Below are 22,595 nucleotides of genomic sequence, written 5' to 3' on the forward strand. Positions count from 1 at the left end.
ACAGTAATAATAATTTGTAAAAATACAGTTCCCCCAGTTCACAATAGACCTACATATAACAAATGTTAAGAAAAAATCTGTGTTATCTAGTTTAATTGATATAAAGACCATATCGTATAAAATCCGTGCAACCGCTTTAACAAGTAATGATCTCTTCGATGGTGTAGTTGGTTAAAGCGTTGTACGACTACATATTGTTAATGCGAATCTGGGGTTCCCAAGTTCGCGCCCCAGTCCAGTGAATCTCGTACTATAGTCTTTAACTTTTACTGTGAGAAAATGACATAATTCTAAAGGCCTACGGATGTATCACAACATTTTAATGTGTGAGCACTAATATCAGATCAAAATGAACACATGTAGCCTTAATTAAATATTGAATAACGTAGGGTAGTCTACCGTCGGAGACAACCACTACGCCTCATTCAGCCAGTTTAAACGGCTGCTAGATGACGCTGTTCATTTTCAAAGCGCCGATGGTTCGGCTGTTTGGGCCGGCACAATCCGGAAGAAACCACCAAAGCTTCACAAGGCATCGTTCGCCCATCCCTAATAATTTGTATTTTGTCTACACTACATGCTTCCGTACTGACAGCATTCCAATGAATTTGACTCAAACGCGGAATCTCAAGTTCTCAAATTACCTTCTGAAGTTCGAGGGATGAGCATGCGCACTCGGTACCCGACAGTAAATATGGAGTTGAGTTCAGGAACTCCAGGAACCACGTATGCGTAGCATGCGTTCGGTGCTATAATGAATAAGGTAAGCATCCCATCCGATTAACGTTTTTTGACAACAATTAATGTTGAATGTTTCTACATTTATTTCGACTTTCAAGCGTAGGCCAAGATATGGTAGCTTAAGCAATGCTAGTTCCTACTCCGCTGGTGGTCATCAAGGTAATTCTGTCGCTACAGGTGTTGAAAGAACAGCAAGTTTAGAGTAGAAATTCGACCTCGTGTTCTGTGTGGGGCAATCGTAAGAGCAACACTGTTAAGTAAATTCACTTGATCATCTTGTCTGTAATTTTAAATTGAGCCGCATACTCTCCAGGTGTAAACCAACTAGACAGGGCCTTAATGTTGAGTGAATCGAATGGGACACAATCTCTGTTGACCTCGGGTAACCTCCATTGAGTTAGTGATGTATTTAAATGTGAACATTAAAAAGAGTAGCTCCACCATTTGCAAATGTTTCACACTGGAAGATAAAGGTCTGTCTTTAGTGCTCTTTCTAGTGTATTGCTTTCCGTGTGACCATATTTTGAATACATCTACCTTACTGGTGGCCATGTATCATTGACATACTACTTATCAAGTGTTGATGATTCACTAATTGTTAGTTAAGTCCCAGGTTTTGATAGGCTGCTGCGCTTCACACCAGCTGCATGTTTTGTCATGTCAATGAAAAACTGGTCGTGACTCGGGTCTACAGTAATTTGCCTCCCTGGTGCGGTTTGCTAGTCATATCGCGGACAGCTGAGCCCGTCTTTGTACTGGAGGCCTCAGCTGTCAGGAGAGCGTCTTATCTTGCCGTCACAGAGGATGTTGTGCTGAAAGGCAATTGCTTCTTTTCACTACTGCAGTATGTTGTCTCAGACTGGCCAGAGCGGTGGAAGGTTGGACTTTTCTTACCAATTTTTAATAAAGATGACTAACGTATTATTTGTGACTTGAGCATTGACTTGCAGGTTTCTTTTCAAACCCACAAAACGAATAGATTGTTGATTGTTGACACCTTGTTGTTTTTCCGACAGCACCTCTGTTTGTATCAACTTTATGATGTTGAGATGTTTACTCTTTTTTTTCCGCTTGTGCCTGATGTTGTTTGTTTTAGTGCAAATGCTGAAGTCATTACAGACCTCTACAATGATCTCAACCACTGACCTTGAGCAGCTTGCTGAAATAGGTGAGAGAAAGAGAAAACCTTTCTGTTTGTGTTTCATTCAGTCACAAATCATACTTGGAATCTTTCAAAGCCATTAGTTGGGTTGGGTGACATACTATACTTGTGATACAAAGGGGAAACCATGCAGTCATTTAAATATCCCTTATAACCCTGATGAGTAGATAAGTGGAAATCTTCAAAGGGGGTCATCAGTGAGCTGAATCACCTTGTCTCTCAAACCAAAACATCCAGTCCTGACTGTACCAAGGTGAAGACAGACAATCACAAACAGGTTCTGTTTCTCTTAAACCACTTTTTGTTTCTATAAAACATGCTGCACCATCCTACACACCCAGGCTATTTATAGCAGGGCACGCTCGGAAGATGTCGCCTGCAAGATGGAGGACGGGTCATTCTCCAGATAAGACTGGCCAAGCTCATAATTACATCTGGAGGGGCTGGAGCTGGTAGCTGTGCGCTGTTAATTAAACAGTCTGGGCAGGGCTGACTGGACCAACATTCCCTCAGCTCTGAGTCACCGCCCCACCCCCCCCCCCCCTCTCTCTTTCTCCTCTTTCTCTCTACTCTCGCTCTCTCTCTTTTTCCCTCTCTTTCCACTCTCTCTGCTCTCTCTGAGGGAGTCTAAAGTCACTCGGCCATACTGTGTGTCCACTCTCAGACGACTTCAAGGAAGTCAACCTGGAAAGACCCCACAATTACCAGAAACCATTTTACTTGACGTCATTGTCGGCAAATGGCTTTTTTTAAGTTTGTTTTTTTAGCCAATCGTTCCAAAATCGGTTTCCTTCCACCCAACACGAGGTGATATGATATCTCGACTTCATCCTAAATGAAGCCCGTCAATATTCCTGAGAGACGAGAGAACATGACAGCGGTCAGAGCGAGTTCTACGAAAGGATTTCCCTCTGCTGACCGCTCGGTCCACAGAGACATGACTGCTGCTCTTGGCAAAGAAACTCTGGTAAATATGACCATTGTCCACCCAAAACCAACAGCTGGTACCCCTCCTGCCCCCTGGGGCCCTTTCCTCTCCGCTATCAGACGCTGTATTTATAGTGTGCTTCCCGGCCCAGCGAACAGAACAACAACAGATAGCTGCCACAGATTGCACTGTGAGTTTCCACCCGAACCTCGCTACACCGGCCATTTGATCTTTTTCTTTTCTTCTGTATTGTAATTTTTGGTGGGGCCAAAACACGAGCGGATACATCAACACAGGAAATGAGGCGTCCAGAATGGATGCAGGGACAAGAACTGCCTACACTGTGTTGTCGATGCATCATAACAAATACATATATATCTATATCATATCAACTTTCCTGCAGGTGGTAAATGTGTCATATCAGAGATAATAGCTTTTTTTTTAAACAACCATACTGGGTCGTGGACGTTTCTCCACCTATTGAAGTAGGCCAAAGGCGGAACCAGGAGTCCCTGTCACCGTGCATACTACAGCCTCCATGACGACCCAGGAATGGATCCGAGTAACGCATGCAACCTTCCTCCTCTCAGAACTCCTGAGGGACGAGGAAGAGGAGGATGAGGAGGAGCAGAGTGACGCCGGGCCGCCTCCCGGTTTGCCCCCCCGAGGCAGCTTCAGCCAGGACGCCACTCATCCGTACTACGACGTGGCTCGCCACGGCATCCTCCAGGTCACAGGTGAGCGCCAGCCCGCCGCCGCCCGCTATGCTAACTTCCCCTAGCCGCCGTCATCTCCATGGCTGGAGGAGGCTGTGAGACCAGCGCCGTGGGGGACACCCCCGAGACTGATGGCTTTCGTCTTCGTCACGCAAAAGTAGCTCAGGTCGAGCAACACCAGCAGCGTGTTTGTGGTGCTTCAGTCATCCGTGCGGTATTCAAACGACACAATAAAGGAGTCCTAGAATCGTTTTCTTGTGTGTGTGTGTGTGTGTGTGTGTGTATGAAATCGCTTTTCTAAAGCGAGATAAATCCTTCTATTCTACAGGAGGGTGTTAAGAATGCAGTTGATGATGAAAGCCTTGCCCCCCCCCCCCCCCCCCCCCCCTGCAGGTGTATTCAACCTGTTCCCTGATAACCCCGGAAAACTAAACATGACCCCGGTCCACACTGATCTCCTCTCTGAGATCAGACGTGGGGCTGAGGAACGGGGCCAGGGGTGAGCGAGGATTACCAGCTCTCTGATGCCCCTCCCCTCCCCTGTGCTCCCCCCCCCCCCCCCATCCCCATCTCTCTCTCTCTCCAGGGGATGACAATTATGGCAGGAAGCTGGTAATCTTCAGTAGCTGCTGCATGCCTCCGTCCCACCAGCTTAACCACCATCGCCTGCTAGAGTGAGTCAGGGGGTGTGTGTGTGTGTATGTGGATGTTTTCCGGTCTTATCATGTGTGATCAAACTCCCTGCCCCAAACCCCCATAGATCAATAGTAGCTTTGTAGCCACAGCCAGGTCTGCAAGCGCTGTGCTGCTGAAAACCCCCCTGCTCTGCCCCCTGTCTGCAGGTACCTGAAGTACACCCTGGACCAGTACGTGGAGAGCGACTACACCGTAGTGTACTTCCACTACGGCCTGCGCAGCAGCAACAAGCCCTCGCTGCGCTGGCTCCGGGACGCCTACAGGGAGTTTGACAGGAAGTATGTCCCCCCTCCGTAGCCCTCCCTCAGCTCAGCCCAGCTCTCCTCAACTCCCCCTCTCTGTGCACCAGCCTCCAAGGAGGGGAGTTTTCCTAGTAGGAAGCGTATTTACACAAGGCTTCCAGGCTGATCGTTTAGTCCTTCCCCAGAGAGTATGTCTACTTAAGACTCTGCTCAATAATTTAGGAGGTGTGGAGGTTTTTTTATTTTTAGGTTGAGGGGAATTGGGAAACGTTAAGAAAAGCCAGAGCTTGTAATATGAGTGGAAGATTCAATTTTCTATGTCTGTCAAGTTTATCCATTCATCATCGGTCTGACTATATATTTTTTCTTCTTGATAATGCTCAAGGTACAAGAAGAACCTGAAAGCGCTGTATGTCGTCCACCCGACGAACTTCATCCGAATCATTTGGAACATATTCAAACCACTCATAAGGTATTTCCCCCCACCCCCGTTTGGCCCACGGTCAACACAACGTCAGTCTCCGACCCACCCAAGGCCTCACCTCCCCCCCCCCTCTGTCCCTCCCTCTCCCAGCCACAAATTCGGGAAGAAGCTGACGTATGTCAACTACTTGGCGGAGCTCCGGGACCACCTCAACTGCGATCAGCTCATCGTCCCCCCTGACGTCCTCAGGTACCCACCCCCCTCCCCGGGTCCCTCTCACAGTCAGGCCCCCCCTGCGCCCCACAGGGACCCGTCCATGCGTTCACCCCGGCCGTGTCCCCCTCTCCGCAGGCACGACGAGAAGCTGCGGGCCGCTCAGAAGGGAGGCCCCCCGCCCTCGGTGAGGTCCCCCCCGCCGCGGCCCCCACTGCCCACCCAGCAGTTTGGCGTCAGCCTGCAGTAGTGAGTGTCTGGTCGACGGAGCCCCCCCCCCCCCCCCGCATGCCGACCTTGTCGCCTGAACGCCCGACCTTGACCTTTTGGAAATGTTTCCGCCCACAGCATTAGGGAGAAGAACCGCCACGTCATGATCCCTCTCGTGATGTCCCAGACCGTCACCTACCTGAAACAGAAAGGTAGCTCGACGCTTCGGATTGTTCTACTCATTAGTAGTGAATGAGGCCATGTTAGCGAGATGCTAACTCCTCATAAGGCAGCACAAAACCCCTTGTATGGTATTTCTAATCCCCCCTCCCTCCCCCCAGGGCTCCAGACAGAGGGCATCTTCAGGAGGTCGGCTCGTGTGCAGCTCATCAAGGACATCCAGAAGCTCTACAACCTAGGTGAGCGCCGCCGGGCTCTACTAACGCCAGTGGCAGGAACTCTTTGTCTCCCTCTACCAGAAAGAGGGATCAATATGGCTCAATCTCTACCGGCTCCGAGTAGAGATGCGTGCGCACACACACACACACGCCTTGTTGCCTACGGTCCTCAGATGGCAGTAGTATCCAGTGAAGTTTCCACTTCATTAATCCGCCCCCTCCACGCGCACGCACGCACAGATTTTGGAGATGGTATCAGTCCATTGTTAGCCATTATCGGATGATCATATTATCATTATATGACACGACATGCAATATGTACGCACACTGTGCGGTTGACTGCGTCACTGCCCAACCATATATACAATACTTTGTGCGTTGCGATAACCGACATCCACGCCCGCTTCCACACTACTGCTATTGCGAGAGCAGCTCATGAATGTTCCGGAACGTTCCATCTCCCCCTCCCTCCCCCCCCAGGGAAGCCGGTGAGCTTTGAGGAGTACGAGGACGTCCACGTGCCGGCCGTCATCCTCAAGACCTTCCTCAGGGAGCTGCCCGAGCCCCTGCTCACCTTCCCACTGTACGGCTCGCTGCAGGACATCATCCGTGAGTCTCTCTCTCTCTCTCTGACTCTCACTCTCTCTCTGACTCTCACTCTCTCTCTGACTCTCTCTCTCTCTCTCTCTCTCTCTCTCTCTGACGAGAGGGGAGGTGGGGTTGTTGGAGCAGAGTGACACGTGGGGGGCCTTTGATGGAAGTGGCGGAGGCGGAGACGGGAGGGGGCGGACGGTTGTCAATCCCGATACTCGACAACAAGACCTGGCCCTGCGTGTGATGGCTTTCAAAGGGAACCAATTACGGCCCTCCTCTATCATTTTTAGATCCAGTCTGTGTGTTCAGCTTTCGGGTAGGGCCGAGGTGCGAATTAGCCCCTGTGCATGGCGTTGGATAAAAGCGTCTGCCGAATGGACACATATTATCCACGCACAAATACGGGATGAGAGATATGATCTTCTGTATTCTCTTTCAGGAGTGGAGACCAGTCTGAGAGTGACCACATGCATGCAGATCGTGGGGAACCTTCCAGAACATAACTACATCGTCCTAAAGTACCTAACATGCTTCCTTCACATGGTAAAACCTTACACGCACCGTCTGAACATAAAGTATTTGTCACGTCAATGCTGCCGTCACAACACCCAAACTTAAACTCACTCTGTTGTCGAGATTCCCCCCCCAAAAAACATTCCTCTTGCAGAGACGAGCATATGTCGCACAACCTGTGATTTTGAGAAACCCTAAAAATAGATGCGTTTCATCATCCTTTTTATGTCATCACTTTCCATCAACCTAGACCCCCCCCCCCCCCCCCCCCCCCCCCAGGGCACCAGCTGCTCCTCCAGAGTAACACTGGTCTCCCCCTCATTCCACATGCCGCGTCCGTGCTACAGTAATGCACTGCTGTTCCGACTCTCTGTGGATGATCAATACGGAGCCACTGTATAATCTGGTGCTGATATCACCCTGGGCACCATTAGTCCGCACGACAAGTAACCGTTTAATCAGGGGAAACGGAGACACCTTCCAGGGCACAATGTTTGCTCAGCCTAACCCAAGCAGCTGGCTGGTACATTGTCATTCACCAACATCCATTCCATTTTGTGTCACTCTTTTTTTTCTCAGTACCCCCAGATACGAATCTGCTCTTGAGTAGATACACGTTCGTTGCATACACAAAAGTCTTGATTGGAATTGATCCAATTACAGAGGATTTACCAGATGCAATGTGGGACTAAAACAAGGGGCACTTATTAGCTTTGCTGGAGTGCTTTGTGGTCTTGCATTTACTGGAACCATTCCCCTCACAGTTTCTCCAGTAACACACATCCTGGTGACGTTGATAGCAAACGGTTTGGAAAACTCCATTACCCATACTACTTAGTTTACCATAACAAAAAAAATGTTTGTTTTACATGATGCCACAAATACCAGGACTTACTATATCCGGTAGCATTTTGCAATGTGACCATGCTTTTCTGGCTATTCTGTCCCACAATCCTTTGCGCAGCGGAAGGAGTCAACGGTATAATAGCTAGCCAATACGAACCTGTCTGTGCCAATTCCAGTGATAAAGTAGTCTATCCCAATTGTATTCATACTGCATGCAATAGTACGTAAGTGACGCTGCAGTTGTGACTGGAGGCCAATGTGGTGATATCGTTCCCCCCCCTGTGCCGGCAGGTGTCCCAGGAGAGCATCCACAACAAGATGAGCCCCTCCAACCTGGCCTGTGTGTTTGGGGTGAACCTGGCCCGCCCCCCCCAGGGCTCCATGTCCCTGACCGCCCTCACGCCCCTCAACATCTTCACCGAGCTCCTCATCGAGCACTACCCCACCGTGTTTGGCTCCCGCTGCCCCCCTGGACAGGTTACGCCCTGAGCCCAGCCCCCAGGATGGTCCCGGTTCTAGGATCAACGCAGCCCCGAGACCCAGGATAGCCCCCGGCCTTGGCCCCCCCCCAGGCCTGGCCCACCTGCTCCTTAACACAGCACCCCCATTTTCCCAGCTGTCAGACGCGGGTGCCTCGCACAACAACATGTTTCTTCCACTCTGTGAGCCTCTACATGGATTGTCTGTCGGCCCCTGTGCCCCTCAAGTCAAACGGCTCTCTCAAAGATCGTACACCGGATTGACTTTTTGCCGCCTAAAACGTGTATCGCGCTGACCCGAAGAGCGAGTTTAAACAATGCCGGAGCACCTGTGCCTTTTCTTTTTTGAAGACTTCAAGCAAAACCACTTTCACCCTGGAAATACCAGAGCTGGCGTTTCCGTGGTGACGTGCGGGGGAGGGGAGGACGGAGCGGGTCCTGCGCTAACCTTGACGGCTCGGATCTCTGAGGTGATTTCGGCTGCGTGTCCAGGATATCAAGAGGGCTGACGGCAGATCTTCAGAACAAGAAGGTGGTTATCATTTCATGAGCTGTCTCTCTCTTTATGGCCCCCTGGTTTAAACAGACTGCAACACTCTGAACTGAACCTTGTTTGCTAGCGCTAGAGGGTACAAGCAAAAGCTTTCATGTCTGTAGTATTTTCCACCCCAATTTGTAATTGTATACTCGCTTCTCGGTTCAACATTGCTGTAACATTGAAAAGCAGAAGCTTTTTTTTTTTTCTTAAATTTTTTTGTAAAGTTCCATTGACGCCAAAGAAGATGATTGGTCGATTTGACCTTCAGATCCACCTTGCTGCTTTGAAATATGTATGTTACTGATATGCAAGCCACTGTAACCAATGCCTTTGCAGGATGCCAAGGCATCCTGTATGATACTGTCTGTGCTCCGCTCTCTGTACTCTGCATCGTCTGTTCTTGTTTGTTGGCAATATGGTTAAAAGTTTAGGCTTAGGGTGATTATGCAAACATATTTATTGAACTGTAGATGGGTTTATTTTGACTACTGACTGTTGTTGTAACTACATTCCTATTGTCTAATTTGACCACATTTGTGCATAGAATACAGTATTACCAATGATTTAACCCGCCACAAACATTGACATGATTGAGTACACGCTTAGGAAAACATTGACAGTTTCACCAAACATTTGTTCTGGAATTTTGTTTATTAATGATTAAACTTTTCATAAGAACTTGGTACAAAAAAGTGAGACTACTCTTTACCATTAACCAACTTCCATCAATCAACTTTTAATGCATCATAAAGAAAAACTACATTGGCATATGTAAGACAAACACTTTTCTATACACACTATCCACCGGGCAGTCCCCTTGTTAATGACAAAGAAAAAAACACTACTTCAACAGACGTCTCCTTACCGATCTAAATTTATTGTGTAGTCTTCTCTCCCTTGCTACCGCCCCCTCATGGCGAAAGAATATTTTGACCATCGCAAGCTAAGAATGCATAATTGGCAAACAATAAAAAAATCCAATGTTTGTTTTCATTTTTTTTTTGTTCATTGTTAAAAGAATATAAAAAACCGGAACTTCATCTCATTTGTTCAAATGTTTGTGTCGAGTGTATTAAAATAGATCTGTATAATATGCACTGCACAGTTACTCCCGGAGAAGATTCTGAAAATGGGCGAAGGAGGTCGGAGGCAACATATTTAGATGATGGGGGGAGTGGGGGGGAGGGATGGAACACTGAGCACTAGCGATATGGTTCTCATTTTGCACATCCTTCGATCTGATACTGACTTCATTCCGAGTTGTTCTGCTACTACAGCTCATGCAGTGCGTCATGGACTGCTCCTCGTTCCCACCAGCGTGCAGCGCTACGTGCTAGGAAGGGCCTGATATGCGACAAATGGTGTCCATTCTGGCATTGGGTGGTACAGTAAGTGTCGCCCCTACGTGCAAGTGCCCTAGCTCTGCATGCCACGCTGCTACTGACAGCTCTTGCAGACACGACTGCCGACACAGAAATATCCTCATGCCCAATGCCAGCACAATCTGCCCTACTCTGCCCTCATCGCTCACTCACCCCTCCCAATGTGAGTCAAACCATGTTTTTGTTCATTTGGCAAGGCAAAACTTGATATGATCACGTAAGCTATTTATTGATAGAGCCCTGTGTTGGTGATTCTGTAGATACTGAATGAACAGTTTGTTCTTGATGGACGGTTTAGGTGGTTTGTTGTTTGACAGGGTGACTTCTCCATATAGCCCTCAATCTGTGAACTCGCCAGGCCCAGAGCGTCTACATAAACACAACTGATCTCATCCAAGGTTCCTTTAACTTTCTTTATCTCGAACGACTGGTGTGTGTTCTGATCTTAGAACAGAATAGACAAATCCCAGCGTCATATTGCTTAACTGAATTTGATTATTTCAACCAGAGCCTCTGGCCAGACCAGCATTGCTCAATTAGTCCAGTATTTTCTGTTCTCTAAGATGGCTGTTCTTTTGTCTGCCTGCGGTCATTCCAAAGAAACCAGGCCCAATTCCGTTCAGTACTCCTGTCTGTGTGCTCAAATGTCTTAGAGAGTCTGATATGAAATGTATTCGTACTCCAAATTATTCTCTCTCATATTTGTTCGATCGTGTGCATCTACGGGTCGCAGTGAGGTTCGGCAAACCCATCGTTTGATAAATACGAGACAAATCATGATAGCGGTTTATGAAAAAGAAAACAAATCGTGTTTCTGACTAAAAGTCTATGTGGAGCAGCAGGAAGACTAACTATAGAAAGAGTAACTCCGACTGAGCTGTCCCTATGCCAGCTGACTGGTGTGTGTTTATAAAATGCTATAAGAAAGAAACCCTGGATTGATCTACTTGAACTTGAGGCAGTGTTCATTTGTACCGTCTAACAGACTTCTCCAGGACAGAATTAGCAGGCTCATCTCTGTAAAATGTCAAGTCATGAAAGAACATCACATGAGTAAAAAATAAAAAAGTGTGAGAGCAAAAGCTATATATATCTATATATAAAAAAAATCAGGCAGGGAAAGTATCATAGACATATTTGATAGATGGAGTTCCCAGTACAAAAATGTAAGGTTTTTTGGCATATTTTCTATACTGGTGACAGGTAGAGGGTAGGGAAACTAATGGTGGGATCACACAAGTACAGGAACTCCAATGGCCCTTCAAAATGTCAGCTTTTGAGTGCATTGGAATATAAAGCAACACCTCGGGTAGTTGTGAGTCCAGTAAAAACAGAAGCCTGCGATAATAACACAACATATGTACAGTTCCTCTCCTGGTTTTTTACCACCACTCACGGTTTCAATCGACAGGCATCGGCATGAAAATACTAAATTCTCCTCTAGAAAGGCTAAATTCTGTAGTTATCTTAAATACTTTTTCTTTGAATTTTAACTCTATTAATACTGAAAAAATGTTATTCTCTGCTTTTTGTTTGAAGGCTCGTATGCTTTTACATACATACACAATGACACTTCGCCCGCTCTTCTTTCACCTGAATTATTGTGGCAAACATTGTTCATAGGAGAATGAGAACAAACCAAACTACTCCAATATATTAATGTACAGTCCTTTGTTTCATAATTCCATTGTTTCTTTGTAACTACCACTACTCTAATGTTCTCTCTCACTATACGCAGAACAATAATTATACCTGAAAAAAAAACTCAAAAAATATTTCGGGCCCCACAGAATAACTTTTCCATATTGCTGTGGCAGCACTTTGTATCGAACAATTTTTTGTCATAAATACATTAAGGCCAAGAACAATAATAAAAAAAACAACAAAAAAAACGATAAATTAGAAAATAAATCTCGTAAGCACTGTAGGTGTTGGGTTTAAAAAATACTTGTTATGAATCGAGTGGAGGATATAGTTTTAGTTGTTTTTTTTTGTACGTTTTCTAGATTTCTCATCTTCTTTCAGCTCTCAATAAAAAAACGTATGGTTAGATATTATTCAATGGTACCTCGGACTTTGTCAAAAAAGAGCGTTGTCGTCAAGATGGTCAGGTGACCCGCGTCATTCCCCGGGCGGGCTGCTGACTTGGCTAAGATGCTGCAGCACAGGTAGGTGCTCTGTAGAGGGGGAGGGAGGACAATGGAGGGGGGGTCCATCTGGGTCAGTTGTTACCCTGGGTCTGGGTCTGGGGCAGGCTCTTTTGCAGTAGCATGGAGGGTCCTGCGGGGGGCGACGTGGTGGCGGCGCTGGCGGGCTTGATCCAGGGAGGCAGGGAGGGCAGGGACAGCAGGGAGGCTCCCGTGGTGGTGGTGGCCGTCATGGTGACCTGGATCATCTGGTCGCGCTGGATCAGCCTGATGAGGGCCTTGAGGCGCTCCAGGGACGACTGCGTGTCTCTCTGCTGGCTCATCAGACCCTCCCGCCGCTCCATACACTTCTGCTGGGAAAGAGAACGAGGCTCACGCGGAGGAAGGAGAACTCCAGAAGTCTTGCCACTCCATTACAGTACAAGACGTAGGCGTGTGAATTGAATACTTTCCATGGCGCTGTGTCCATGTTTTCTAGGCTACATATTTCGGGGTGATGTTGTTGTCAAATGCATTTCTGGCCTTGGGATGACGAGTGTCCTAGCACTACAGAAGCAGCTGGGTGGAGAGGGTGAGAAGGTGAGACGGTGGAGAGGGTGAGACGGTGGAGAGGGTGAGAGGGTGAGAGGGTGGAGAAGGTGAAGAGAGTGAGAAGGTGGAGAGGGTGAGAGGGTGGAAAGGGTGAGAGAGTAGAGAGGGTGAGATGGTGGAGAGGGTGAGATGGTGGAGAGGGTGGAGAGGGTGAGCGGGTGGAGAGGTGGCGAGGGTGAGAAGGTGGAGAGGGTGAGATGGTGGAGAGGGTTAGAAGGTGGAGAGGGTGGAGAGGTGAAGAGGGTGAGAAGGTGGAGAGGGTGAGAGAGTGGAGAGGGTGAGAGGGTGGAGAGGGTTAGAGGGTCATACCGTGAGGGATTTACTGAGTCTCTTGTCCTGTTCTTCCAGATGGGAGCAGTCCTTCTTCAGCTCACTGTTCCTCTTCAGCAGCCTCCTCTTCTCCTCCTCTCTCACTGTACGCACACACACACACACGGACCCATGAGCACACGCTCATGCACACGCTCTCACTTCATATGTGTACGACACAGGTTGCTGTACGCGGAACTAGAAACCAAACAGAAACGGGACAAAACAGCGGTGTTCCTTCAGTATGCTCCTCACCTGTCTTGTGTGTGACGTATGACTGGACAAAGTTCTGGGGCCACGACATGTTTTCCTTGTTCAGAACCTTTGCAAGAGAAAGGAACAACAGTTTTTTTTTCAGGCATTGCTTTTAGCATTGTATCCTTCCAGTTTATCCCCTCCCGGTTGCCCCCCCCCCCTCCCTCCCTCCCCCCCCCAACCCCTCATTCCAAAAATGGTCGCCGCAGTACCTTCTTCTGGCACTTGGGGCAGTACCATGCCCCCCGGGGCGGGGTGCGAAGTGGCGGCTGTAGGCAGTCCGGGTGGTAGGCGCGGGTGCAGTTGTGGCACGGCTGGAGCTCGCCATCCTCCTGGCAGATGGCACAGTGGTCCTCATGCTCCAAGTCCTCCTGCCAGCCAAACAAAACACCACGGTCAGCTCGGAGGGAACCTACACTCCTGGACAACAAACTCCCATGATAAAGTGCCCCCGGTTTGACCCCCCGATGGAAAGCATCCGATTACTCCCCCCCCGCGAGTGTTATCCCACTAAAGGAAAGCCCTGCCTTGTAGCATTATCTTAAATGGACACCACTCGTCCTGCCCTTATCTTTTTTAATTAAATTCCGACTACAGGGAGCGCGACGACTTGTACCACGTGAACTGCCAGGTACAGATACGACTCCCTGAGACTGTTCACACCCAACCCCCCCCCCCCCCAGTGGAGTACGAGCTAGCGAGGGAGGGAAGCGTTTGCGAATGCTACGCCGGCCCGGTACACAGTGAACCGTAGTACGGCTCCGGTGACATGTGGGGGTGAAGGCGGGTCGTCGGTGAAATGTCAGCACGGATCCGCCTCGGCTAAGAGTCTTGGAGACAGGAGAGAAATCGCCGGCACTTTCTTCAGACGGACAGCTCTACCGCGAGCCGTATCTCACACACACACCCACTCTTCCCATCCCCGGGCACAACGGCTAAAATAGTATGACAGTCAAACAGACTGTCCACCAATCACAAAGGCTAAAAAGCCCGGGAATTTGCCCAGGCAGGAAGGAGAGAGGTGGGGGGGGGTGCCACATCTGTCAAGTCGCTGAAGCTGCAGCCAGAACCAATGGAGCAGGAGCAGACAGGCAATAAGGAGGAGATAATGAATCCTGCTCTGGGATTGATGGAGCAGCCTGGCTTCCTTCCTACACAGCTGCGCTCTCCTCAGACGCGCCGGCCCGAGGACTCTCGTTGTGTGTCTCGCTGTTGCTATGAAACTGCATCAGACACTTCTCCTCAGATTCTTCTCAGCGTTTGAATCAGCGGTTACATAATGCAGCCAGGTGCTCCCATTAGTTTGGAGTCGGAGGGATTGCGGTTAATCCCAAATGTGACGGCATGGAAGAACAAATGAACAGCACAGGCCCAGGAACGGTCACAAGCCCTTCTACTTCAGGGTTTGTTTTGTTCTCCGAGGCCCCATTGATACTACACTGACACTGCATTGATAATGACACACAGTATACACACACACAGTACACACACACATCTGAAGTCATGCCACGTACCTTCCAGCACAGATCCTCAGTGTCTAGCGTGCGGATGGGGAAGCAGAGAACATGTTAGTAAGCCGACAACAGGTTGAGACAGCGAGGCAGGAGGAGGAGAGGAGGCTGGGGTTGGGGGTAGGTGGGGGGTTGGGGGTGTTGCAGTGGAGGTTAAGCCATGCACATGTCTCACTGGAGAGGGGCTCAGTTCAGGTAACAAGTTCGAGAAAGGCTTGGGCTTATACCAGCCGCGCAAAAACAAACCCGGGGTTTCAATCTCAGCACACTGTGCAGGAGAACCAAATAAACATTCTCTCATCATGCAGCGCGGCGTATGGTCGTTTTAATCCGGCTTTTTCAAATCATTCAAATTTGTATTCTGCTCCACAGGAGTGTTCTTTTTATCTTGTTTCCGGGAGAGCCCGGCAAGTTGGTTTCCCTCAGGGAAGTGATTGGTTTGTTTATTGGTTTGTTTACGTTTGTGTGTGTGTGCATAGTTGTGTCAGGCTCCCTTGTTGCTGTGCTGTGCTGAGCGGAAAGAAAAATCGGATTTACCTCTCGCTGACAGGAAGAGGGGGTTGTTCAGGTAATTCGATGTGAGGCGTTTGCGCTGGAAGGCAACAGAGAGAAGATCAAGAGATGAAACGCTGACTCAAGTCACGCCAAGACCCAGGGAAAACGACCCAAACTCCTGGGTCTCGAAAGCCAAGTAAAGCACAACGGCAAACGCTGAACTGCATTGTGGGTAGGTGGGCCGCTCACCTCCGGCTCGAACATGCCGCTGTAGGCCGGGTTGGCTGTGCTCCTCCTCTTCCTCTCCTGACGCTTGGTCTGAAGCTCTGGGGGGGGGGGGGGGGGACACAGGGACACTTGTTACAACGGAGGCAGGAACGAATCTCACAAACCAAGAGGTACCGTATCTGTCAACTGCTCCACCCGGATAGAAACCGCCAAAGATGGACCACAACACCAGTCAACAATAACACGGCTTCCCCGGATGTGAGGGCCCATAGAGGACTCCAGCCAGCAAAGCACTACATCGTACCGTTCTACATGCAGTCGGCTCTTCATCCGGAGCGAGCCAATCAACATGCAGGGTTATTACCATAAACACATCAGCATAAGTAGGCCGGTGTTAGCAACCTCTTCAGACACGAGTACCCCAGCACCCTGGTTCCCCATCCCCACTACAGATAAGCTCCCGACTCACCCTCCATGTGTTCGGTGGTGACCAGGCCAAGGGCAACCATGAAGGCAATTTTCTGAAGGAGAAAGAGAGAGAGGAGGCATGACACATCCACGTGCGGGGAGACGCAAATGAGTAATATCATCGCTGAGACTGAAATGCGAGCTACTGCGTGTGTGTGTGGGTGTGTGTGTGTGGGCGTCAAGCTATTCCCAGAGAGCACCCCGGGAGGAGTGACGAGAGCTATGGAACGGTCCAGGGGTCAGGGGTCAGGACTGAGGCACCTCAATTCCCCCCTCGGTGAGGGGGGGCGCTCTGGAAACCCAGCGCCTGCGATTGGAAATGCGATCTTCTGAAGAAGCGGCTTCTCAAGTTCACGGGCTCATTCAGGATTACGGCTGCCTCCCCTATTCTCTCTCTCTCTCGATTTCTTACTCTCACACACCGTCTCGGTATCCCTTCTTTCATTGCAGTAATAAATGTCCTGCCAGTTCTTCAATCCGGACTAGTTTAGAGAGATTGACGCAATTCACTTTAATAGACACTTTGACTTTGCCTCTGACAACTTTCTCCTGAGGACCAGACCTAATCTTTGGCTTTCTTAGGAGACAGCAGAAAGTGGATTACAGCGTGTGGCTCGTCTCCGGGAAAAGCGTACCGATTGGCCAGCGGGAAGGAAGGCTTTGGGACTTGCATTCAGGATTATCTGGGATTAGCTTCCTGAATAATTGGATCGGTTAACCAATCGGAGTGATGTGGACGAGATGGACATCTGCTCCAGCTGGATGCCGCGATCGCGCTAGCCGACGAGAGAGTCTTGGCAGTCGAAAGCGTCCTTCAATTTGACACTCCCCTGGCAAAACTTAGTACAGTAGGATTTCCTGATCCTGAAAAATGCTTGGGCGGGTACTTGACTTGGCCCACTCGAATCACCTGGGGTGACTGAAGCCACGGAAATACTTTCAAATACTCAGCAGTGCGTCTCACCTCTGGGTCCTCATCCTTCTTCCTGGCTGGGGGGGAGGGGGTGGGCATGGTCTCCTGTGAGGGGCTGTCCACCTGGGGGCCAGGGGACCCCTGCAAACTTCTGGGGGTCTGCGGCTGGATAAGTATCACCTGGACATACACACACAGCGAGAACATTAGCCCTGGCATATGCAGTCCTGTATATGCTTGTTGGAGAAATGTCACGGTTCATCGGTTTAACGCCTGTTCGACATTCCTTCCACGTAGCAGAGTGGGTTATATGCGCGCTAGTCTGTGTGCATATTCCCGCCGTAAAGATAGCCCCTCCACGAGACCACTGTTCTCCGCTAATGACAGAATAACGAGCCCCACCAATCTTATCCTGAACACATTTGACAGGCTCTTTTCATCTGCCTCGGAAATGAACGAGTGCCGTTTGTGCGCGACGCAGAGGTCAGGCTGCGAGATGGGAGAGCCGTCAGCGCAAATGGGGATCCATAAAAGAGAACATTAGGCATTCATAAACAACTGCCTCTAAAGATTGCCTGGAATCTACATAACGGGGCGAGCTTGTTGGGGATCCAGATCAAGTAAGAGTCCTTGACTGAATCCCATGGTAGATGGCAGCGCCTCAAAGCCTGCCGGTTAAGTGTTTTGTTTTCAGCGCCAGCTCTATATGTAAAACAACCTCTCGCAGCTCTGTTCCGTAACTAGGGGCGGCCGTGTTCACGCTGTCGGAGCGTGACAGTCAGCCAATCAGAATCCGCTGCTCACCTTATTGTCGGCGCTGAAGAGTAGCGGCTGCACCTTGACCGCCTCGCCCGCGCCAGACAGGCCGTTCCCGGGGGCGGAGGCGGGCGGGGAGCCGGAGACGATGGCGTAGGCCACGCCCGGCCCCGTGGACGTGGCGGCGGCGGAGGGCGCGGTGCTGGGGGACGCGCCCCCCCCTACGGACAGGGCCTGGAGCTGGGGGGGGAGGGGCGGTGGGGGAGGGGGAAGCGGAGGCGAGGAGTCCCCTCCCTGTCCGTTGGGCAGGCGTTCGGGGATGAAGGTGCTGTTGGCGGTGGGAAGGGCGGGCCCCTTGCTCTTGGGGCTGACCAGGGCGGGCCCCTGGCTCTTGGGGCTGACCAGGGCGGGCCCCTGGCTCTTGGGGCTGACCAGGGCGGGCCCTTGGCTCTTGGGGATGACCAGGGCGGGCCCCTGGCTTTTGGGGCTGACCAGGGCGGGCCCCTGGCTCTTGGGGCTGACCAGGGCAGGCCCCTGGCTCTTGGGGCTGACCAGGGCGGGTCCCTGGATCTTGGGGCTGACCAGGGCGGGCCCCTGGCTCTTGGGGCTGACCAGGGCAGGTCCCTGGCTCTTGGGGGCGACCAGGGCGGGCCCCTGGCTCTTGGGGCTGACCAGGGCGGTGGCTCTCTGCAGGCTGAGAGCCTGCTGGCTGCTCTGCTGCTCCTGGAAGGGGCTGTGGGGAAGGCTGTCTGGGATCTGGGTCTTTGGCCTGACCTGGATGGGGAGGACACCGTGTTTTGTATTCATTTCGAGCTACGCCATTGGACTGCAGAAACTGAACTATGAAGATGTGCTGCATTGCTGTCTTTGAAGGCCTCTGGTCTCAATGTGAATCAACTGTAGAATACACATTCATTGAATTGAATGCCATTCTGCCAAAAAGGTATTATATTTTCCACAAGATTATTGACTTCTTTACTGAAACATTGGAATGGCTACAAAACAGTGAGTCATGCCATTCTGCCAAACTGATTTTCGCTGGTCTGTATGACAGTTGAGAAGACTAGACATTTTTTCATCTCTCTCTCACGCTCTCTTTCTCTCTCTCAAACAAACGCTCGGCGCGAGGCATGCTGTGAAGATAACCTGTCACCCGTACTCAACACATGAAGGGTTCTAAGACAGATACCTGTGCCAGATGCTCACTCGTCTGCCCCCCTCTGCCCCCCCCCCCCTGCCCCCCCCCCCACACACACACACACAAAATCCCTGAGTGTTGATGCGTGGCAAGACGTGCCCCGGCTCCCAATCCTGCCTGTCAACCAATAGGAGGAGGTCGTCTCGGAGACAAGGCTTCTCAGAAACACGCCGGAGAGAGTCTGACCGCACAGCTCCCTGGGTTCATTCACTCTAACGACTTTGCCACACATCTGATGAGCTGGCACGCATTAACTCCCATTTCCTCTCCTTTTCCCCTCACCATTGTCGTTAGCAGGGCGGACTGGGGCTTTGTAATGGTGTGTGCTGCCACCCAGTGGTCATATGCCACACTTGCACCAGTTGAAAAAAGTCTCGAGAGCAGCAGTTCACTCTGATTAACCGCAGCCCTCCTTCCAACAATGGCTCCATTGGCCCGCTAACACCAGCGAAGGCAGATGAACTGGAATAACACGGGGATTCACGGTGCCAAACGCCGGGCCCAACCCCACCTCCCCTGGTCGTCGCTCCGATTGATTCGCCGAGCAACTTACGGGATGATCTCTTGGATCTACGGTCACAGAGCGGCCTTATAGTGCAATAGAGCGTCGCCCCGCTGTGGCGAGAAGCACGTGCGTGCGCACACACAGCCAAGTTTGTTTTTGTTTTCCTGTTTCCCCAGTTCTTTGGGGGGTTGTTGCGCTTACATGCCACAGGGCTGTAGTGTTAACTCGGGAGAAGGAGAAGCAGGGGGGAAGAGGTGGAGGAGGTTGGAGAAGGAGGAGGAAGAGGATGCAGAGGTGTCTGAAGATTAGAAACCCTCAGACACCAGTGACGGAACAAGATGTTCCTCTATGTATTTACCAGGTCTCCCTCTCTTACTCTGTCTGTCTGTCTGTCTGTCTGTCTGTCTGTCTGTCTGTCTGTCTGTCTGTCTGTCTCTCTCTGTCTCTGTCTCTGTCTCTCTCTCTGTCTCTCTCTCTGTCTCTCTCTCTGTCTCTCTCTCTGTCTCTGAGTCTCTCTGTCTGAGTCTCTCTCTCTGTGTCTCTCTCTGTGTCTCTCTCTCTGTGTCTCTCTCTCTGTGTCTCTCTCTCTGCCTCTCTCTTTACCTCTCTCTCTACCTCTCTCTCTGCCTCTCTCTCTGCCTCTCTCTCTCTGTCTCTCTCTTTATCTTTGAGGCAGAATAATATCCGGGATAGGGGGAAATTCAGCTCCAGCTCAAGTCTTTGAACTGCAAGCTTGGGAATTGTCCTGTTTAAACAAGCACACAAAGCATTTCCTATCATCGACCTCCGCAGGGGAAAATACAGAGTAGCGTCGTCCGATTCAAATAACCTGAACAGGTTTGGTTTTTATGACCACATTCAAAGTGACAGAACGATATCTTTGATTTAGTTATGTATTCATCATCAGGCTAGCGACACGAGCACGACATCCTAAACCACGTCAGCGTCACATACTCAAGACACATTTGGCCCATGGGCGGGTTCTTTCTGTGTTGCAGACGTGTGTGTGTGTGTGTGTGTGTGTGTGTGTGTGTGTGTGTGCGTGCGTGTGCGTGTGACGCCACGCGTCCTACCTGAGGTAGCACAGTGGGCGCCCGTCCTGCCAGCCTGTACAGAGAGCTGACTTGAGGCACCTTGATGGGCACTGCTGTGAGGGTTCCCAACATCTGAGAGAGAGACACAGAGAGAGAGGGAGAGAGAGAGAGAGACACAGAGAGACACAGAGAGAGAGGGACACAGAGAGAGAGAGAGAGAGAGAGAGAGAGAGAGAGAGAGGGAGAGACACAAATTATAGTATCTTTCCATGAAATCTGAAGTACGAATACACGGATACCAAATAACTAAACAGGCATTGGACAAGCTGCCTGGTTCGTTTCAACAAACACACCTCCCCCCTTGACCTCCCCTGACACCACCCAGGAAGGGATCACTGTGTACCCACTCCAGTGAATGGCCAGTTTGTCTTCTTCTCTCTTTTCTACCCTCGACAGGTTGAGGTCTGAGGCAGGACGTGCAGGTGGTTGGGACCTTGAGAAACAGCAGCAGCCAGGCTGAAAGCTCTAAAGCTGCCAGTCTCTCAAACGACTGCACCCGGACGTATTCGTTCAGGTTGAGAGGTACAGGGATATTTGTGTGTGTGCGTGTTAGACAGAGATGAGTGTGAGAGCATGTATATGTCGAACCAAACTCGTTTCCAGGAGTAGTTTCCTTTTTTGCCCCGCCAATTATAATCCATGCCGCCGAGACTGTAATGAAATTATTGTGCAGGGCAACACAGGCTGCAGGAATGTAAAGACTTTCCAGAATGATCCAGGTTACTGTACACTCTCCCTATGGACGTTCAGCTCGCCTGAGTAATGATGGTCTAGAGAGCCAGCTCTACACACACACACACACACACACACACACACACAGAAAGGAGAGAGAGGGAGGAGAGAACCAAGAATTCACTTTCCTCCCAGCCTAATAACCCTACGACTATTAATATGCCAGACACGGGTATTATGAGAACAGCCTGACCTTTTTCCACCTTTCTTGTGTCGTCTTGCGTAATACCAGTGGCTGCCGCTGCTAAAAATACACAGGCCCGCTTTCTGGGCTCGGCTGAGACGGCGTTATCTTCCTGTGCCTTTATCTCATCCTCGTCCCCGGGTTTTCGCACAGTGAGGTATTGGGTTAACCTACCAGCCAGCCGGTTCACGCAATTCTCATCATACACACTTTCTCTTTCCCCCCGCGGATCATTAGACCTCCCCCAGAAGAGGAAGGAGAGCCACCGCAGTGAAAATGTCAGTGAGCTACTCTTGCTCTAGTTAAAGTAGCTTCTGTGTGCTCAGTCAGAGTACTGTGGAGTACTCTCACTCTCTCTCTTTCTCTTTCTTTCTCTTTCTTTCTTTCTCTCTTTCTTTCTCTCTCTCCCTCGCTCGCCTTCTTTCTGCTCTCTCTCCTCTCTTTCAACCTCCCGCCGCTCTCTAACCATCCCTCTCCTCTTTCTATCTCTTCCATTTTCATCTCCCTCCCTCTTTCTTTTAAGATCAAAACCACAAACTCTACCCCTCTCCCCCCCCCCCCTCCCCTCTCCACCACCTCCTCTTGCTAACGAGAGGACTTTTGAGAGCCGTTTTCAAACGGAGCCGTCGTTGCCTTCCTCACCCTCTGAGCTACTTCATGTTTGTGGTAAATTCCCTCTGTGCCAAATCAAACAAATAAGCTGCCATCGAATCTGATGAGCAGATTAGTGTTTATACACCAACACTACACACACACACACACACAAATGAACCTTCCCCCCAACACCCACACACCTGGACTTCTAAGTCTACACAGGCCACACTTCCAACGCACTATTTCACCCTTGTTGCCATGTAAACACAACATTGTCTCGGAATGTAGCATTGGATCTGTGACCTTCAGATATTGACGGGGGTGTCGATAAGATGGAAGATTACGTCTCTCTCGCTCTGTGTTTCTCTGAACGGGGAAAAAAAAGAGCCAGACACCAAGTGAATGATGTGTGTGTGTGTGTGTGTGTGTGTGTGTGTGTGTGTGTGTGTGTGTGTGTGTGTGTGTGTGTGTGTGTGCGCGCAGGTGTATGTGTGTGTTCGGTTTGGTGTGTTTGGTTTGAGGATTATGAGACA

At 50.1% G+C, this 22,595-nt stretch overlaps 2 protein-coding genes across 3 annotated transcripts; one reads left to right on the forward strand and one right to left on the reverse strand.

The window, feature by feature from the left end:
• Positions 1-491: 491 nt before the first annotated feature.
• Positions 492-9,382, forward strand: LOC124469484 (rho GTPase-activating protein 8-like). Of its 2 annotated transcripts, none has more exons than XM_047022816.1 (13): positions 492-763; positions 1,838-1,909; positions 3,422-3,568; positions 4,134-4,221; positions 4,390-4,521; positions 4,871-4,957; positions 5,060-5,158; positions 5,261-5,371; positions 5,471-5,544; positions 5,674-5,751; positions 6,211-6,339; positions 6,764-6,867; positions 7,975-9,382. In XM_047022816.1, the coding sequence occupies exons 2-13, from the start codon at positions 1,843-1,845 to the stop codon at positions 8,170-8,172; spliced, it is 1,314 nt and encodes a 437-aa protein (XP_046878772.1). In that variant the 5' UTR covers positions 492-763; positions 1,838-1,842; the 3' UTR covers positions 8,173-9,382. The 2 variants fall into 2 exon arrangements, with proteins under 2 accessions (XP_046878772.1, XP_046878773.1); XM_047022817.1 differs by lacking the exon at positions 492-763 and adding an exon at positions 809-1,619.
• phf21b (PHD finger protein 21B) lies at positions 8,982-21,780 on the reverse strand. The gene is made up of 12 exons (XM_047022815.1): positions 21,478-21,780; positions 20,532-20,624; positions 17,804-18,529; positions 17,051-17,179; positions 16,088-16,139; positions 15,640-15,716; positions 15,433-15,487; positions 14,899-14,921; positions 13,597-13,755; positions 13,385-13,451; positions 13,130-13,233; positions 8,982-12,579 (listed from the first exon to the last, which is right to left on the reverse strand). The coding sequence occupies exons 2-12, from the start codon at positions 20,622-20,624 to the stop codon at positions 12,304-12,306; spliced, it is 1,761 nt and encodes a 586-aa protein (XP_046878771.1). The 5' UTR covers positions 21,478-21,780; the 3' UTR covers positions 8,982-12,303.
• Between the last annotated feature and the right edge of the window lie 815 nt (positions 21,781-22,595).

This window comes from Hypomesus transpacificus, chromosome 7 (genome assembly GCF_021917145.1).
Source record: "Hypomesus transpacificus isolate Combined female chromosome 7, fHypTra1, whole genome shotgun sequence".
Classification (NCBI taxonomy): Eukaryota; Metazoa; Chordata; class Actinopteri; order Osmeriformes; family Osmeridae; genus Hypomesus; species Hypomesus transpacificus.

Excerpts from the sequence above, each read along its gene's own strand:
- LOC124469484 (XM_047022816.1), top strand. The coding sequence starts at position 1,843 with ATGCTGAAGTCATTACAGACCTCTACAATGATCTCAACCACTGACCTT. Across the intron at positions 5,545-5,673 it reads CACCTACCTGAAACAGAAAG|GGCTCCAGACAGAGGGCATC; the intron begins GTAGCTCGACGC and ends CCCTCCCCCCAG. Across the intron at positions 6,868-7,974 it reads TAACATGCTTCCTTCACATG|GTGTCCCAGGAGAGCATCCA; the intron begins GTAAAACCTTAC and ends CTGTGCCGGCAG.
- phf21b (XM_047022815.1), bottom strand. The coding sequence starts at position 20,624 with ATGTTGGGAACCCTCACAGCAGTGCCCATCAAGGTGCCTCAAGTCAGC. Across the intron at positions 17,180-17,803 it reads TCTTCAGCGCCGACAATAAG|GTGATACTTATCCAGCCGCA; the intron begins GTGAGCAGCGGA and ends GTGTATGTCCAG. Across the intron at positions 13,756-14,898 it reads CTGAGGATCTGTGCTGGAAG|GAGGACTTGGAGCATGAGGA; the intron begins GTACGTGGCATG and ends TTTGGCTGGCAG.